General features: G+C 35.3%; 3 protein-coding genes across 4 annotated transcripts in view; all 3 read left to right on the forward strand.

Moving 5' to 3' along the window:
• LOC132192516 (uncharacterized) overlaps positions 1-8,900 on the forward strand; it is a 49,521-nt gene extending 40,621 nt beyond the window's left edge. The window contains exons 2-4 of the mRNA XM_059612511.1: positions 3,917-4,046; positions 7,401-7,600; positions 8,152-8,900. Coding sequence (XP_059468494.1) covers positions 3,917-4,046; positions 7,401-7,600; positions 8,152-8,406 — 585 coding nt within the window. The 3' untranslated portion in view covers positions 8,407-8,900. The remainder of the gene's footprint in view (positions 1-3,916; positions 4,047-7,400; positions 7,601-8,151) is intronic.
• A 576-nt stretch (positions 8,901-9,476) lies between these two features.
• Positions 9,477-10,543, forward strand: LOC132192724 (uncharacterized). The gene is made up of 6 exons (XM_059612813.1): positions 9,477-9,641; positions 9,690-9,818; positions 9,949-10,006; positions 10,068-10,159; positions 10,227-10,359; positions 10,419-10,543. Exons 2-6 carry the CDS (start codon positions 9,765-9,767, stop codon positions 10,493-10,495), a joined length of 414 nt encoding a protein of 137 aa, XP_059468796.1. The 5' UTR covers positions 9,477-9,641; positions 9,690-9,764; the 3' UTR covers positions 10,496-10,543.
• Positions 10,544-11,430: 887 nt separating this feature from the next.
• LOC132192789 (contactin) lies at positions 11,431-18,010 on the forward strand. Of its 2 annotated transcripts, none has more exons than XM_059612916.1 (21): positions 11,431-11,580; positions 11,752-11,949; positions 12,289-12,515; positions 12,567-12,809; positions 12,864-13,014; positions 13,065-13,242; positions 13,447-13,647; positions 13,707-13,809; positions 13,864-14,045; positions 14,099-14,389; positions 14,448-14,585; positions 14,642-14,782; positions 14,834-15,000; positions 15,075-15,213; positions 15,264-15,413; positions 15,466-15,701; positions 15,758-16,120; positions 16,261-16,429; positions 16,490-16,623; positions 16,941-17,124; positions 17,188-18,010. In XM_059612916.1, the coding sequence occupies exons 2-21, from the start codon at positions 11,764-11,766 to the stop codon at positions 17,286-17,288; spliced, it is 3,684 nt and encodes a 1,227-aa protein (XP_059468899.1). In that variant the 5' UTR covers positions 11,431-11,580; positions 11,752-11,763; the 3' UTR covers positions 17,289-18,010. The 2 variants fall into 2 exon arrangements, with proteins under 2 accessions (XP_059468899.1, XP_059468900.1); XM_059612917.1 differs by having other exon boundaries at positions 11,463-11,586.
• The last annotated feature ends 671 nt before the right edge of the window (positions 18,011-18,681 follow it).

Consider the following 18,681-nt stretch of genomic DNA (forward strand, 5'->3'; position numbering starts at 1 on the left):
CATTAATAATAAATTAATTTACTATGTTTTGCGCGAAATCACATTTTCCAAAAAGCACCAGAGTGATTATATAATTTTGTCCCAATATTAGCGCGCGTTTCCCACGATGAGTTTTTTTTGTAACGCGTAGTTGAAAAATAAAAAAGCGAAAAAAGAATCGAGTCGACCGCGGCCGAGCGCGCGAACAAGTGTTTTGCAATTGAGCCGGCAGCAGGGGCGCGTGCTCATGTCTCTCCACGGGCAAAGGAGATTGTTGTTGGCAGCGCGTAAATAATAAGTAAGACACGAACACCTTGTTTGGCGCCACTTGAAAAGCAGCAGCTCATCCCCGCGGGTTTGCTCGCGTATGAAAGAAAAGAAGCTCTCGTCGACTTCGCGGGGCCCCGGGGCATCCAGACTCCCTGACATTTAACCCTCTCGCACCTCGACAGCCGAAACGCGAGTTAGATTTATCTTGAGTTTGGACAGCAAGTGTCCCAATTCTGTCTGAATCGAACGCTCCTGATAAGAGGTTGGAATAAAATTGTTGAAAAAAAAATCAACAAAGCAGAGATGTAGAGGGAAATATTTGTTGATTTATTTCCATTCTGGAAAGCAATATTGGAGCAGAAATATTGGAATATTGGTGGAATTTGCAAATTTCCTTCTGACAAAAATGATGGTCGAAAGAAATAGTTTTGCAATACAATTTTTAAACCAACATTCATTTGATTTTGAAAACAAAACGCGTCATGGAGTATGTCATTAAATTTTGATTTACCTGCATATTCCATTATTTTGTATGCGTCTAAATTATATACTTTTACAATAAAATTACTAAACTGGAATTAGATCTTTCTCGCTCAACAATATTTTTTAGAGCTGGATGGAAATATAAAATAAATTATAGTAAAAAATTAATTATATATATGTACGTAATGGTCAATATATTTGTTAAAAAAAGGAAAAGTTAAAAATAAAACTATAATATAACAATAATTGCTTATTAATATTTATAACTGTTAACTTTTTTGATTGAGGTTCTTGTATGGTTGTTGTGGAACCGTTTCAACACTTGCGGTCATGCGGTGATAATTTTGTTTTAATAAAATCCAATTAAAGGTTTATTTAAAAGGGAAGAAAATAAAAAAATCAAATCAATGAAGAAAAAAAAAACAGAAAAATAGTAATGTTGTTTCTGATTTTTGCAGATGAAAAAAATATTCAAAAATTCATCAGCGTCACAAACTTTCAACTATTTCATCTTTCAAAAAAGATGTGTCAAAAGTGCCTCGCGTACTTTAAAAAGCAGGAGTTTCATTTTGGCCGCGTCTTTAAGAATTTATCAAGCATTTTCGCAACGACTAAAGTTAGCAGCTGATCCGAACGAAGGCGGGCGTCAGCACTTCTTTTCATTCAGCCGAGCCGGCGCCCTGAAATTTTTATGCGCCTCAAGGAGACTCCTCTCGACTGTGCATGGACTACACACAGAACTGATTTCAATCTGCTGCTATAGTCGTGGCGCCGGTCGTTGTTTTTTTTCTCGCAGTTCTTGTTTTCATTTGCGCTTGGCTCTAATTCAGCAACAGCACCCGTTTATTTTTTATGTCATCGCGCAGTGCATGAGATTGAACGACGAGCTGTTTTGCATTTTCTCGCCAAAACCAACCAACCAACGCCCTTTGGCCGCGGAAAGTGTTTTATTGCGTGTGGGAATTTCCACACTTTCAGTAGAAAGCGTGCAAATTTTCCTTACTGTCTTTGCTAATTTATTCTGTCCATAGGTTGCTTTTAATTAGTGATTAATGATTGCCAAAAAGAGAGTTCTTGAAAATAAATCAAATTAAAGAATTGTGTGATTAAAATTTGGTGTGATTTCTTATATTGAAATTATATCATTATTTAATAACATTGAAAATTCAAAATACTGATTTTTTTTTTTAATTTTTTTTTTTTAAATTCCAAGGATATAAAGAGGCATCTGGGCTACACGTGTATTTTTAACAAAAGAGGAAAAAGAGAATTCACTGCAAATTTTAACCTCGTGCCATGCAAAAATTCTCACTAAAATCACGGACAGTGAGGAGCACTCACGCATGCAACCTAGCCGCACAGAACAAACAAAAGAGCCGCACTGTGCACGTGCGATTGCAAGTTTTTGCCAAGCACGGAACTTTATCGTCATTATTATTGTTATTCCAAACGAGATCGACGCGCGCCTCTTTCCTCCTGTTGATTTTCCATTTGCATCTGGCGAGAGCAATTTCCTCAAACTTCCGCCGACAAAAAAATAAATCTCGCAGTGCAATCTTTGACCCTTTTGTGCGATAAAGAATATGGCAAATCGAGGTAAAGAGAAGAAGAAGTATGCAATTGGCAAGCACTGCTGTCGGGCAAGTTGCATAACTTCCTCACTTTGCCATAATATATAAAAACCATAAGAGCTTTCCATCTTTTTTCAGCTTTGGGTGGATATCAGAGGCTGGAAGCAAAATGTTCCACGCCTCGTTAGGCGCAGCTAAATCGACATTTTCCTTCTTTTTCACTCTTTTCCGAAGAGCGAGGCAAGAATGTCGTTGTGTTGTTTTAACATCAGCATTGGGAGTTTCCGCCACCGTTTGTCCGGCCTGCGAGGCAATCAGCACGGATATTTGTTTTGCGGTCTCACGTGTCTTTGCTCAAACTCGGACGGACGAGCCAACAGAGTCGCTGCCGAGGGACTGTCAGGACGGTGGTTGACTTTGGAAAAGGTTCTGCGAAAAATTATTCCGAGTGACGTTTAATAAAAGTGTCACTCTTTCGTGACGAACCGTCACAGTTTGACGAGGGAAAAATTTGCAAAAGTGTCACCACAAGATTTAATCTTGAAGATTAAAAATAAACTCTCCCGCCGCGGGATATTAATATACAGATTTTGTTAATTAAATATTTGGTCGGATCAAACTTTATGTTTGTCGGCGGGACATGCAGTCGTAATTAGTGTCCTCTCCCTCCATTAAATATTTGCAGAAGATATGTGCAGAGGAAGGTAAAAGCAAAACTCTGTTGGGTAATTATGTTTATGTGCCGAGGTGTGCTTGCTTGTGTATATAATTGCGGGAGTGGCTAACGAGCAAGTCCATTTTATACTGACTGAAGTTTATTGATCGGATATCATGGACAGGAATATGGTTAGTTAAATTTCATACCAACAGAGACATAATTTTACGTAATGGGTCAAATTAATGAGCAAGGAATACTATTGAAAATTATGATTTTTAAATTAAAATATAATTATAAAAAATAATAAAATGTGAAAAAGATAAATTCCCAAAAATTTGATTACATTGGCAAATTTATATGGAAACTACAAACTGATAAAAAAATAAAATAAATACATGAGAAACTGATATAATACTTTCATAACAATAAGATAAGGTGTCTGGTGTTTTGTAAAAATATTGAATACTGTAAATTAAAAATATGCTATTAAAGAATATTATTATCAAATTAATATTACTCTGCAAAGTGTTTTTTAAAAGAAGAATTCAATAAATATTATTTGTTGAATTGAAACTGGCTATTCATTGCAGAGTTTTATAAGCTCTATTGTGTGATTTCTGTAGGTTTGTACAGAGAAAATAATAATCTTGAAACTCATTGTGTCCCACCTCAGCTGTGAATATTATTAACAGAATTGAATAGCTTCAACTCTTGAATTAAATGTAGTTTGTAAATAGGTTTATGCGTTTCAAATTATTCATTAAAACTAAAAAAGAAAATTAGGTAGTATTTAATGTTATATATAATGATGCATTTAAAATTAATTCCTGACCGTTCTAATTATTTCTACACTAATTTTGCCATTTTCGCAGATTTTAATATTTGTGTAAAACAAAAATATTTAATTCTTTCCATTACCTAATTTTATAATTATCTCTGTATTATATAATTGCAGAAGTGGTGCGTGTGGTTGGTGGTGTGGCCGGCGTTGGTGTCCCTGGCCGTCTGCGAGTCCATGTCGGCCGAGGAGGAGGCCATCGTCAGCGGCGGCGGCGGCGGTCAACCAGAAATTTACATCCCGCTCAGTGAGTGCGCGAGCCCATTTTTACACACGCCATTGAAAATTCCGAGCCGACAGCAGCGACCCGAACGATAATTATGCAAGCGTCGAGAGATGCGCGTCTTGCAAAGTGGCGCGGCCGCCAATAAAAGCAGTGGCCACATTTTCGCGTGCACTCCGTTCTGCTCCGACGTGACGCGCTAATAAAATTCTTAACCGACCGCACAGTAGTAGTGTCAAACGGCCCTTCGCCTCCTTTTTCTAAACGAAAATCGATTCCGATCAGAATTTCTTCAATTTGCAAGTAAAATAAGTTTGGAAAGTTTAAAAACTGAGATTTATCCTTGATTACATTTAAAATTTAATAATTCTAGAGGAATATTATGTAAATTAGAATTTTAAAAACTGCATTGAATTTTTGTCACTTCATCACAGAAAAAAGTTAAATTGGTTATTTTGGGACAGATAAAATTATGCAGCAAAACCTATAATATAACCCATTAAAAGTATTTTTTTTTTTTTTTTAATAATTTTCGGAATTTTTTCATGTCACGGCAAGTTCAAACGGATTTGCATAAGTGCAGAGGCGACGGGGCCGGGTTTCATGTCCGCAATGTTTATTCTGTATAACTTGATTAGTAATAAATAATAATAAAAAAAATAGCGTTCCCTTGACGATCTAGTCCTAAAAAGCGTGCCAGATTTTTTATTTTATTTTATTGAATTTAAATATTTTAATGCAATAAGCAAGTTTTTTTTTAAGTAAACGTGATTTTGAATGTAATTTGAGCTACAAAAAGATTTGAAAAACACCGGCCCAGTCAGGTTTCGAAATCGGCTAGGTAGGGCCCGCAGGATTAGTAAACTGCGCCCCGAGTCCTACCGACCGAGACTATACCCTCTGGGCGTACCAGTGTCCAGCTAACAATGTGCTCAAAAAATCGGCTTATAAACAGTGACAAGGTTCGCGCATCACGACAATGAAACATTACTTGATTGTTGTTTGAGCAACAATCACAATTTGCTCCAATTGTTGTGATGCGTGACGCTTCAGGGCGAATTTAGAAATATTTTGTTTGACGGTTAAATATGATTCCAGCAAATCGCTTTACATATTAATTGCCGGTTGTGCACAGAGAAAAAAATTCATATTTTAGCTTGTTTGAATCAGTTTGACTATTTTTAAAAATATATATTTTTTTAAATTAACATAGATTTGGCCAATAACTATTTATTTATTTACTTACTGATTTATTTAATCTCCATTCATGATAACTACTTTTCATATAATCAGTTTGAAAGAAAAAAAAGTCCAAATTAACCTGAAGCAAAAAAGGGGCTGTAAAAATAAATTTAAATCGCAGTCAAATTGTTAATTGAGGAACTGAACCATTTTTTACGTTCACTACATTAATATATACGTCTGCAATAAAAAAACTTTAGTATAGAACTGTGATATTGCATGTTAAAAAAAAAACAAAATTCAAGACTGAAATAATAATATATTTACTAACTCTTGCCTACGTTTGCGTTTATTTTGCCCCGATTGATTATCATGCAAATTTTGTTTTTGAAAATTACAGTCAAATGAGCTAGGGCTGAAAGGTGGGCTGTGCAGGGCCATGCCCTTGATCTTAAATGAAATATGGCTGCTAGTCCTGTCAATCTGGCTAATTACCTAGTAAGTAACATGCAATGTAAAAATATCAAAGTGGCTATAAATAAAAATAAATACGTACATAAATATTTTGTGTAATACCATAAAGTGGTCATTTAAGCTAAAATGTTAATTCTGTTTATCTTTTGCTGAAATTTACAGTAAACCTCATATAAATTGCAACAATGCAAATCAAAGCAACAATTAACAGTGTCACGAGAATATTTTAGAATCTAGGCTCACTGCGGCGGTTGGGGAATTTTTGAAAAGATTTGAACAAAATTCTTGTTTCATTGAACAATTCAATGTAACAATTTATTATTTTTTAGCATTTAAATTACTTTGCAATAATCAGACAAATAAAAACAACAATAGTGGCCAAAAAGTATGTTCATAATATAATTTTTCATGGCAAACTAATCTAATTTCAGATAAAACAAATAATTTTTTATCACATCATTGTTGTCTCCACAACTTTGAAACTTTACCTTAATTTTGATTTAAAAAAATATTTTTTTGAGCCTTGAAATTTAGTTAAAAACAATGAAGGTGAATTCTGATAATTCTATGTATTATTCCAAATTTCAGAAAAGCCACGTAGTTCCTTTTTAAAAATTAAACCGTAAAACAAACTAAACTACTTTACACTTACTAACACAAACATGAAACATCAACACAGAATTACATCAAAAGAACATTAACAAATGAGTGAATAAAGCTAAACTCGTTACTAGAAGTTAAATTGGAATCGAGTCTCAAGCGGGTTTAAACTGCAAATTTTCAGACTTGTACCAATTTATTCTAACTTTAGCGTTTGATTCGCAATAATTATTAAGGTGGAAATTTTCCGCGTCGCTGAATTGGGGAAAAGCAGCAGTACACGCACGCACTCATTACACTACTTCAACTTTTATTTATCGGTGGCGTGTGGTGGGTTGCAAAACAACATTAGGCTTCTTTGGCGAGTTATGCGATGTGGAGTCGGCGGGCAAACCTAATTGCGGGGTTTATCGCGTTAAGCGAACAGCAGGCCTTTTTCTTTCCTCCGACCCAATTCGATTTGATGCCAACATAAAGATGATCTGTGGCGCACGTCCCACTTATTTTTGCCACTCAAATTGCATTTTGCCTTCTGCAGCCGTCCTGCTTATTCACTTTCGAGACTTATTGCGTCAGTCGTCGACTGGAAAAAAGAGAGATCCAACTTTTGAAACTTTTTCCACTGCCCGTCCACATAACACCAAAGCTCAAGTTCTCACTATACAAATGCAAAAAAAATTTAAAATCAATACTTTATTATTCCTTTTGTATTGGGCTTAAAGTTATTTACATTGAAAATTAGTTCCTTATGAGAGTGAGTAAAAACAAATTTAATAGACATGGATGAAAATTAAATTTTATACCTTACGATTAAACAGTTTTCACGTCAGTGAAAATATAAATAAATTTGAATACTAGAATCAATTAAGAACTTCAATACTGCATTTTAACATAAAACTTGTAAAAAACTTGAACGTTAATGATTGAAAAAATAATAATTTACATTAAATTTAAAAAAAATTAAAAATATAATGAAAAATATCAAATAAATTGTGAGCGATTAAATGATTTTGAAATAAAATAATTTTTGTGTTGTTTTTCATACTATGGAGGACTTATTGCTGTTTTTTAGGTTCTTATTGAATTTTACTGATAATACTCTAATTGCTAAATGATTCGCAGATGGCCTCCTGCGCTTAGTGAACAGCAACAGCAGGCAAATGGGCAAACGAAACCCCTTCGGCATCAGTGCCCGCGGCTTCCACGAGGACATCTTTGACCACGACTACGGCTCCTTCAGCCCCATGCGGAAACGCAGCATCCCGTCGGAGGAGCTGCACTCGAGGAATAAGCGCTCCATCGACCCAAAACAGCATCAGAAGGTGAGCGTCCACCTACGCAATTATGCAACCCACTAAGATGATTGATATCAATTATGAATTTATATCTCAAAAGAAATTTTCTGCTATTTTTATCTACATTTAGAATAAATAAATAGATCAGATAAATAAAATAAATAAAACTAATTAATTTTGAATTTTATCATTTGGACTTCATACAATTCAAACTTTTTAAATGCGTTTTAAAGTTTAGAATTGAAAAAAAATGAAAGATTTAATTAGATAGTTGATTAAAATATTTTGAAGTTTTTTTAATATTGAAATTAAAATTGGAAATTTTATTTTTACCAAAATTTGTTGCAGAAATATCAACTGATATTTTTTTCTTCTTTTAATAAATTTTTAGTTTATAATGTTAGCACACAAGGAGTGAAAAAATTCCCTTGTTTCTTATAAAAATTATTTTAATTTGCGAAATCACTTTTTTTTTATCTGTAACAATTTTACAATTTTTAAATTGATACCACCTTCCATTTGCAATGTAGACTGAACGAAATTGATTTATAATAATTTTAAACAATAATTTCCCGCAGGTGGGTGGTTGGAGCAAACGGCGACCCGAGATGGACTCATCAGGTTTCCACGGCGACACCTTTTCCAGCGGCTTTGGCGATTTCTGGACAATGCGCAAAAAGGCCATGGCCATGAACAAACGTCGGCCCGAGATGGACTCTGCTGGCTTCTACGGCGACACCTTCACCAACGGCTTCGGCGACTTCTGGACGGTGCGCAAGAAACCGGCCGACTACGCAGACTACGACTTCCAACCCAAACGTACCAATAAATAATTCATTAAGAAAATTAACATAACATCCGGAAAAATTTTAAAAGAAAACGCGTTTTGAAAAAAAAAATTAATTTCTTTTGGCAATTAAAAATTCATGAAATTTCAGCTGGTGCTTCCCTATTACGCCAGCCTGTTGTTACTCCCTAAAGTGTTTCGACTCATTCCACATATAATATGTAGATCTCTATCTCCTTATGGCATTATACACATGTTAACCCACATTTAACACGCAAATGATGATGACACACAATAACAAGCATAAAAAAGAGTGAACTACTGTCTTCTGAATTGATGTATACTATAAAAATCATTTATTAATTATAAATATACAAAGAAGTACGTCACGAACCTGTCTGATTTATTCAATTTTTTAAATTTTTGATCATTCTGTTTTGAATTTGTCTGGTACTTGCGGAAATTTGACGCACTTCTTGTGCATTACGATATGACTTTTAGCTGCGGATGATTAGTGAATAAAATTTTATTTTGTATTGCAACAAACTGATTTTTAATTTAAATAAATATTCCTCTGATAATCCTGAGCGTGAAAATTAATTTTTGAAAGTTCATTCTCAAACGAATTGCGTCATTTTAATTGTAAATATGCGAGACTAAAAGAATTTTACAAACATGAAAAAATATTAAATGATTTTAATTTTCTGAATAATTTTTTAAATATTTTGTACACTTTTGAAGCCTTTATTTCATTTTGTCGTTTAAATGAACAAAATTTAGATTTTGCAATTGTATCAAAATATTAAATAATTAGTAAGTTTCATTTATGAAAGTTCAAGTGAATATCTTTTTTTAAATAATGAAATTGTTTTTTAATTAAAGTGCACCATTTATTTTAACTTGAATTAAAATTAGAAATATTTAAAATTTTAATTTTACATAAAAAAAATAATCATTATCAAAGTTTTGTAGACTTTTTGAACTAAAAGTCACCGTTTTTTTGCAAGCAAAACTTCAGAATTTCACACAAACAGACGAGTTGTTGACTGCGAGAGCAAGGTGTGTGCGCATGCACCATAACAATTATATATGCCTGAGAGCTACTCGTCTCTCAACTCAATTCCTATTTATTTTTGGCACCGTCACCCTATGTTTTTAACAATCAAGAGGCGCCGCGTCGCTCTTCGTCGATTCGCTCAGCTTGTTCGACTTTTTCGAAACAAACTCTGAGAGTTTCGCACCACTTCACAGCAATTGTTCCGAAAAAATTGTGTGCATTTGGTGAGCTATTTTTGTAAAAATCCCTGCATATTAAAATTCCCTCTCTAGCGGAGTCGGCCACTGTCTATGACAATTTAGAGCACCGAAGCTGGACCAGAGTTGAAAGTACCTAAAAAAAGAACAATGCTTGGATTGGACTGTTACAGAGGCGCCGTCTTCTTTTCGGCTTCATTAATGGCGAGTTTTAGTTAATTCTATGATTTAATAAGAAAACTAAAATTAGAAAAACAAAAAATGGTGAAATAATTAAAAAGAAGATTAATTTTAAAAAATATGAAAAATTTACATACTTTATTTCACTTTTCAGGTCTACTATGTGTACTCTATTTATAATTATGGCTACCAAATGATCCTAAATACTCACCGTGAGTATTTAATTTTAAAATTTTAGTTCATGTAAAAAATTTCTATTTCCTTTTTACGCAGTGCTTAGCGTTATGATTTTTGGACTGATTTTGGAGGTCTTTTGCCTTGTAGGAGTCATATTCCAATACTTTTTATACATGGGAGCAAAAATGGTAAAAATCCTCACATGCAATATTTTAATTATTCATTATTAATAAAAATTATTTTTTTCCTCGTCAGAATGATCCCAACAATGTGACAAGATGGTTGTATTTTTCCAAGTTCGCAAACATCCCCTATTTCTGCTTCGTTTCAGTGGCGTTTGCTGTTCATTTCCAATGGATAGCTCTTGTAAGGGAAGTTCTGTGCTTCAGTAAGTATAAGGAAAAAAAATTTCCTTTCAATTTTAGCAAAATCATTTTGCAATTTCAGTTTTCTTGCTGCTAGGAATCTTTTCGATGAATTCATACTTGCCGAAGATGACTCATAACCCGGACACAAATGTTTAATAACGTGCAATTTTTAAAATTGATTAAAATTGAAAATAAAATACTAAATTGTGCTGTTTAATTCTCAAAGGCACAGAAAATGAAACAAGAGAGTAAATGTAACTTGAATCTTACGCTGTGACCAGCAAGTTGCATACATTGAAGGGGCTCTTTATTTTAATATCCTTTGATAATTTTATTTGAATCAATCATATTTAATTAAAATAAAAAAATATTTGTAAAATAAAATACACAAACTAAAAATTCATCTTAATTTTATTATAAAGCTAAGGTTCTTGAAAAAGTTTACCTACATTGAGAGAATCAAACCGACGATTATGAAGAATGGTCGGTTCAAATTTTAAAAAGTACGTATGGCATTAAAGTGTTGATTGATGAAGCCATTTTTGCTCAGTATGGTCACCGGTATGGAAGATAATTCAGTTAAAATAATTAAAATTAAAGAGAATTATACTTTTAAAAATTAAATCTTTTGCTGTGATCACCAGGTTGCATATGTTTAAGGGGCTATCTAGTTCAGTATAATCTTTTTTTATTTTTAATAAAATATTATCACATGAATATCAAAATTTATTAAAAAAATGCAAAATCTTCAATTTAATTAGCTTTTAAGATTCTTGAAAAAGTTCACACCTGCAGCAAGGATTGAACCCACACGTTTTTAAGAATGGCTCATTCAAATTTTTAAAAGTAGATGGCGCTAAAGTGGTGATTAAGCCATTTTTGCTGAAATAAACCGGTTCGAAAAGAATTTAGCAAAATTAATTAAAACTTTTTTCTAAACATGGATCACTTCAAAACAATTAAAAATTACATGGATAGGGAAAAAATTCAGTCAAAAACTTACGTACGTTAACTTGGCCTTTTAAATGTCTAAATTTACGACCCCACCAAAATCACCGAAGCAACGTTCCGGTAAACAACCGGTCGATAGAACCAGTTTCTCCGTCTTACTTTTGTTTATCCTTTGGTGTTTGTTTGCAACCTGCCGTTGGTCGCTACACCTGTGGCAAAAACGACCTGCATTTCGGCAAATTTTATTCAAAATATTCTGCATGATTTCGATAAAGGTTTGATCGAAACTGGTGAGTGTGAGTCCGATTAATATCTTATTGACCTTAAATTAAAATTAATCGAAGCGTATCAATCACAAGAGTTTAAAATCTAAAAGTTAAAATATTCCCACACAAGAGCCACTCCCTGAAAATGAATCACCTGAAAGCGTTTTTGGTTTTAAAATTTTGCAAACTTTGCAGAAAAGCTTCGAGATGAGAGCTAGTTTGTGGCTGGTGGCCTTCTCAGTGGCCCTGGTGTCTTCGCAGAGGACCCAGATGGACAGGGAGCGCGAATTGGAGTTGCGATGTCCGCAACACTGGACGCAATTCAGGTCCTCCTGCTACAGGTTCATTAAGTCGCCGAATAGGCCGAGAAACGCGGCAAGACAGAATTGTCAGGTAAGATTTTTTTTTACAAATTTTAACTTCATTGCTGATTTTGTACTCTACATAATTAGCTATAGTGTGAATAAAAATTTATAATTAAAAAATTTAGGCCCAGCTGCAGAATGGTGGTGACAGAGTATGATTGTTTTAAATGAATATATTTAATTTCATAAGACATTAATTTTCAATTTATCTTATTATTTTATTATAATAAATATATACATCCAAATAATAATTTATAATTAGTTTAAATGTTTTTTCAATTAATAAAATTTTTAAATATAATAAATTTAGCCTAAAATATTAATTATAAAATTTAATTTATCAAATTAAATTTAAACTTTTGTTCAGGTATATGACGCTGATTTGCTAAGTGTGGACTCTTTGGACGAGCACACCTTCATCATGCAGCAGTTGCAGTGGCAAGACCCTCAGCACCGGACTTGGTACACAAGTGGCAGGCAGCAAAGCCCAGGCTATTGGGTCAACGACGGTGACAACTCGCAACTGACCAACATCGAAGCCGCCTTTTTGCCTGACTACGAAAATACCGTTGGAAAAGACTTTGTAGCCTATGGGTAAAAATTTAATAGAAATATTTATAAATATTTTCATGGACAATTCCGCAGGTTTGACGAAAAGTCCAAACGATGGGGATTTAAGAAGGTCAAAGGCGAGGACTACTTCCTGTTCATTTGCGAGGCGCCAGTGAGCAAGTTGCACCACCTGGTCTTCGACGACCGCACTCATGAATACGGTTTGGAAGTCATGGACCCTGAGAAGGTTCCTCGAGGGCCTTATTTTGTCAAACAGCCAAGCAACGCCGTTTTTGACGAGTCGGGAAGGCGCTCCCAGCAATATGTCACTATGACGTAAGTAGAAATATTTTGCTTAAAAGATGAATTTATTGAATTATATTTCTTCAGGTGTGTTGCAAAAGGCTATCCGAACCCAACCTACGAGTGGTTTAAGGAGGATTACGAGAGTGACCAGTTGGTAGCCAAGAAGATTGACCCTCTAAAGGACTCGAGATACACCATCAGTGGTGGTTCCTTGATCATTTACAACCCAAAACAAGTAATTTCGAAACTGATTTTTAGAATTTAACTCAAAATTTTTAATTTCAGATACAGGACAATGGCCTTTACCACTGTCGGGCTAGCAACAAGTACGGAGTAATCGTGTCCGAAAGTGTCCAGCTCACTTTTGCATTCATTGGAGAGTTCAATTTGAAAAGGTCACCTGAGAAGGGCCAGCAAAATTGGGGCAAAGCCATCTACTGTGATCCACCTCAACATTTTCCAAGTAATTATAGCAACAATTTCCATTTTATGTGTAAAAGAAAAGTTGACTCAAAATTTCGACATTAATTTAATTGTTCAAAATTTAATTTTAAACTTTTAGGAAGAGGATTTGATAGCTTGGGAGGTGAAAAATCAACTCTCAATTTTATAAATTAATTGTTTTGTCCTAGATCCATAGAATTATGTGATTCAATGCTCATTCCAGGCGTAACTTTCAACTGGGCGAGAGACTTCTTCCCCAACTTGGTCGAGGAGGACAGAAGAGTGTTTGTCTCCTACGACGGAAATCTGTACTTTTCCGCCTTGGAAAACATCGACAAGGGAAATTACTCCTGCCACGTTCAGAGCAGCGTTTCCAGCACTGGCCGCAGTGGTCCTACCTTCAATCTGGATGTTTTGCCCCATTGTGAGTTGATAAACTTATTTTTGAATATGAATTATTATCTTAAAAATTAAAATATTCAGCCAACTCGCAGCAGCTCAAATACGGAAACAACTTCCCCAAGGCCTTCCCTGAAGCTCCAGTTGCTGGTCAAGAAGTTCGACTTGAATGTGTTTCTTTCGGATAGTAATGAAATTTTACCAAGCTTAATTTTGTTCTATAAATAATACTCCTTTTCAGTCCTGTCCCTTCTTACAACTGGACAAGAAAGGGATCAAATTTGCCTAGGACCGCAATTCTCTCGAGCTACAACCGAGTTCTGACCATTCCGAAAGTGAAGGTGGAGGACCAGGGAGAATATGTTTGCAGGACTTTCAATGACAAGCAGTCCATGCAAAATTCAGTTGTTTTGACCATTCGAGGTTTGTTTTTCCCTCATTTTGATAAAATAAATATTATTTGGTAATTTCCTCAGCCGAGCCAAATTTCACCATTCCTTTGGTGGACAAACACATGGACAAGGACTCTGATCTGACTTGGACATGTGAGGCGTTTGGAATTCCGGACGTGACCTACTCGTGGTTTAAGAACGGGGTGCTGCTCGACCCTTACAACATCACCCACGAAGATCGAGACAGAATCATCATTGTGGACAACGTTTTGACCATCAAAGCACTCGACCAGGAAAGAGACGAAGGAATGTACCAGTGCCAAGCCAGGAATCAACTCAAAACTAGCTACTCCTCTGCCCAACTCCGAGTTTTGTGTATGTTTATCAATGACCTCCGAATTTTATTCATCTAAAATTGATTTATTGTTAAAAGCTCTGAAACCCTCTTTCCTGAAACGCCCTCTTGAAGCAGAAACTTATGCTCATGAGGGTGGAAATGTTACCATTAAGTGCAACCCTGAAGCTGCCCCGAGACCGAAATTCACCTGGAAGAAGGAAAACAACGTCATAGGTATGATAGAAGAAATAACAATTTGGAAACTAAATTTTAAATCCAATTATTTTTAGGCTCTGGTGGCACAAGAAGAATTCTAGAAAATGGAAATTTGATCATCACTAGGGTTTCAAGAGATGATGCTGGGGTTTATACTTGCACTGCAAGAAATGTCCATGGGTCTGATGAGAGCCGTGGACGCTTGGTTGTGATGAGTAAATATTTTTCATCAATTTTTTAGTTTATTCTAATAAATATCATTTTAGGAGGACCATCTTTCATTCGAGAACCGCAGCAGCGAATCTTCTCCAGCTACGGACAGAACATTTACATCGAATGTGCTGCAAACTCTGAAGAAATCCTCGACTTGGCTTACACATGGAAACTGAATGGACTCCATTTGAGGGACCAGTTTAGAGAAAACTCAACCTTGGTACAATAAATTTAATAAAATTAAAATATTTTTATTAATTTTTTTCTGTTATAATTTTATCAAAATTTTTATAGATTTTGGACGGAGGGCGTTTGAAAATCGAAAACGCAACCTTTTCTGACGCCGGAAACTATGAGTGCATTGTCGAAAGCGCCGTAGGATCGATTGCTGCCAAAACACAAGTTCTTGTCGATGGACCCCCTGGCCCTCCAGGTTTTAAACACCTTTAATTAAAAGTAAAATTTTCTACCATCAAATATTAGGCGCTGTTGACGCAAAACCAGTTGCAAGGGCGTCACCACGTTCGGTTTTGATTTCGTGGGCTGACGGGGCCAAACACGGCAAGGAAATAACCTACCACCAAATTTCGGGCCGCACAAAATGGAACAGCACTTGGATCATTTTGGCTGAAAGTAAGAAATCATTTGTAATATTAATTTAAATTTAATTATTTTAAAACTTCAGATATAACAGCAAACAAATTCTTCCTTCACAAGGACCGTAGAGAATTCGAGGTCAAGGACATCCTTTCTCCATGGTCAGTTTATGAGTTCAGAGTTGCTGCTGGAAACAGCATTGGCCTGGGAATCCCATCACCACCTTCTCCCTATTTCAACACCCAGCCTGACAAACCTTACGTTGCTCCGAGCAACATTGGAGGCGGCGGAGGCAAGATCGGAGATCTGACCATCACCTGGGATGTAATAAATTCTACACATTTTTTTCTCCATAAAATTAAATATAAATAATTTTCCAGCCTCTTTCCGAGGGTGATCAGAACGGTCCAGGAATTTACTACAAGGTTTTCTGGAAGCGAGTGGGCTCCAACACGGAATTCCAGTCGGAGGAACTGCGGCGCCATGGCAACATTCGCAAGCAGGTCGTCAAGATCCAGAGCGAGTTTTACTACACCGAATTTGAGGTGAAAGTGCAGGCCGCGAATTCCATGGGCTATGGCCCTATTTCCAACCCGGTTGTCATCTACAGTGCTGAGGATATGCCTCAGGTGGCGCCTTCGCAGGTGTCTGCACGCTCATACAACTCGACAGCACTCAACGTCAGCTGGGTGCCAATCGACATGAGCAGGGACAATATCAGAGGAAAACTCATAGGACACAGGGTAAGGGAAAAATTCAAACTTACAAAGAATAATTATAAATCTAAGTTTTTCCTCGAAAAAAAATAGATTACATTTAATTATTACATAAATTTTTCATTAGAAAATGTCTTTGATAAAATTTTCTTCTTCTAATTTTCCAGTTGAAGTACTGGAAGAAGGATGGAAGAGAGGAGGACGCTGTTTACTACCTCAGCAGATCCACCAAGCCCCATGCTTTGATTGTGGGTCTGCAGCCCAACGAGTATTACTACGTCAAGTGCATGGCTTACAACACTGCCGGCGAAGGACCCGAAAGTGAACGATTCCTTGGTAAAAAAAATCCAGTTACAGAATTTAAGTTCAACATAATGTGGATGTTCTTGTTAACAGAGAGGACATTCAGGAAAGCACCACAGAAGGCGCCAACGGCCGTCCATGTTCATCCAGTTGATCCGTCAACAGTCAGGATTGTTTGGCGTTATGTGGCTCCAGCACCTGACGAGGAACCACTCATTGGCTATAAGGTTTGGCATTTTTTTTTTTAAATATTAATTTATGTTTTAACTTTAAAAATAAGTTTGAGCTATTTTATTAAAATTTGCTTTATTATTTAATTAAATTATTAATGTATCAATTATAATTTTATTTTATATTTTTTTAACTTAATATCAGATTTTTCGTTGCAAAAAATAAAATTTTTTGTTTTTAAACTGTTATCAATAATGTACTGATTTCTACCAACTTATTAATGTTTACAACATATTCCAAAGCCATTTAATTCCTTTCAAATTTTGTTTGTTTACTTTCATGTATTTATTTATAATTTGATTGAATTGATTAGATTCGTATCTGGGACATTGACCATGATGTCAGCACCGCCAACGACACGTATGTCCGAATCGGCTCCAAATTGGAAACCTACTTGTACGACCTGACGCCCGGAAAGGCCTACCGGCTGCGTGTCCTTGCATACTCGAACGGAGGCGATGGCAGAATGTCCTCGCCGGCAATTGAATTCCAAATGGGTATATTAAACTAATTTTAATCCACTCACGCAAAACCTGTAAAATGAAATAAAAAACCCAAAGGCGACAAAGAGCTGCGCCGATCCAATGACGCCCCCGTCCTGGAGGTCTCCACTTTGCTCTTCTTCATCTCTCTCGCTCACCAGGTGCTATTGCGCCCGTGAACATCCATCCGTTTTTCAACCCCATATCAGCAGTTGCTTTCCATGTAAGATTAGAATTTAAGAAGGTTGTTCAAAAATTAGCCAACACGAAAAAGAGATCCGAGGTCTGCTTAGCGATCTGACAAAGTGATATTTAAAATCGTTGAAATTGTTGTAGTTTTTCAATGCACTCAGTGCTTAGAAAAGGAAAAAAATTAGGTTCAAATTTTAAATGATTTTGGCCAAGTGCCTTCCCAACGTACAATAAAAAACCCTTAACACCTGAAGTATTTTTCTATGTAAAAAAAATCAAGCGGCACAAAAGGCATTTCCAACTTTTGACGAATTTTTATTTCATGAATTGTTAAATATTTTTGGATGTTGTAGCTATAGTTGTTCAGGAAGCATTCATTATTGCACATTCCATCAATGTAGCTTTTAATTACACACACATTTTGTCCATGTATTGATATTAATTTTTACAAAATATTATATGCATATTATGAAAGTCCGTCCATTCGCATTGTGACTGTACTCTGTATATGATTATGACATTAGATTTTTACAACTTTTCTAGAATCTCCAATCAAATGTAATTTTAAAACATTTATGAGTATGTCGAGGTAGTTGTTGTCAATTTATATAATGGCAGTTATGTGCAATCTCACAAGACAATGAAAAAGTTAATTGTTTTTACATTTTTAGGCTATAATTACAATAAAAATTATCCATGTCCAAGTTCAGATGCTGCGTTTTAATTTTAAAAAAAGCTGATACACAGGTATTTTAATTTATAGAGATTATATTTCCCTTGATGTTTTAAATTTGTTAAATTTATCATAGTGTTTTTTGTTAAATGAAAACCCATTTTTTATTATTCTATTTGTTGGTTTTGACGTAAGGTATAAGAATTTTGGAATTTGCTTATTAAAAATAGTTAGATTCTCCTTTAAATTCTACTGGAATAAAAAAGATCATGGTGGAAAATTTTGATTTCTTCTTTTCGTGAGGTTATAGAAGATTTGAAAATTAAATTTAAATATTTATCTTGTGAGAACAAATTTTTATTTAACTTCAAACTAGTTTTTTTTCCTTCCTTATTCCAATAATAAATAATTATTATCAGGTAGAAAAAAATGGACTAAAGTTCCTTCAAGTGGAACGGACGGTGTGTTGTGGGACAGAAAACTCTGCTACCTGCTCTTTTGGTGCCCGCAGCAGCCTCTTCTTCTTCTCCTCGGGCTGAATTTGTTAGTACAAAAAGCCGCGAGAGGAAATTCCGCCGCTCGAAATGAGTGTATCAAATGATTGTGTGCACAAAAAGTGGTCTGACGATGGTGGAAAATTCCTCATCGTGTCCGTCCGTCGGATGACGAACAATGGCCCTGGCCAACGAGAGGAACAAGAATTCCTG

This window comes from Neocloeon triangulifer, unplaced genomic scaffold, assembly GCF_031216515.1.
Source record: "Neocloeon triangulifer isolate White Clay Creek 2 clone unplaced genomic scaffold, ASM3121651v1 ptg000003l, whole genome shotgun sequence".
NCBI classification, from domain to species: Eukaryota; Metazoa; Arthropoda; class Insecta; order Ephemeroptera; family Baetidae; genus Neocloeon; species Neocloeon triangulifer.

Coding starts and splice junctions, on each gene's coding strand:
- LOC132192724 (XM_059612813.1), top strand. CDS start 9,765: ATGCTTGGATTGGACTGTTACAGAGGCGCCGTCTTCTTTTCGGCTTCA. Junction 9,819..9,948: donor TCTTTTCGGCTTCATTAATG/GCGAGTTTTAGT, acceptor TTCACTTTTCAG/GTCTACTATGTGTACTCTAT. Junction 10,007..10,067: donor AATGATCCTAAATACTCACC/GTGAGTATTTAA, acceptor CTTTTTACGCAG/TGCTTAGCGTTATGATTTTT.
- LOC132192789 (XM_059612916.1), top strand. CDS start 11,764: ATGAGAGCTAGTTTGTGGCTGGTGGCCTTCTCAGTGGCCCTGGTGTCT. Junction 13,810..13,863: donor GAATGTGTTTCTTTCGGATA/GTAATGAAATTT, acceptor ACTCCTTTTCAG/TCCTGTCCCTTCTTACAACT. Junction 17,125..17,187: donor GGCAATTGAATTCCAAATGG/GTATATTAAACT, acceptor AAAAACCCAAAG/GCGACAAAGAGCTGCGCCGA.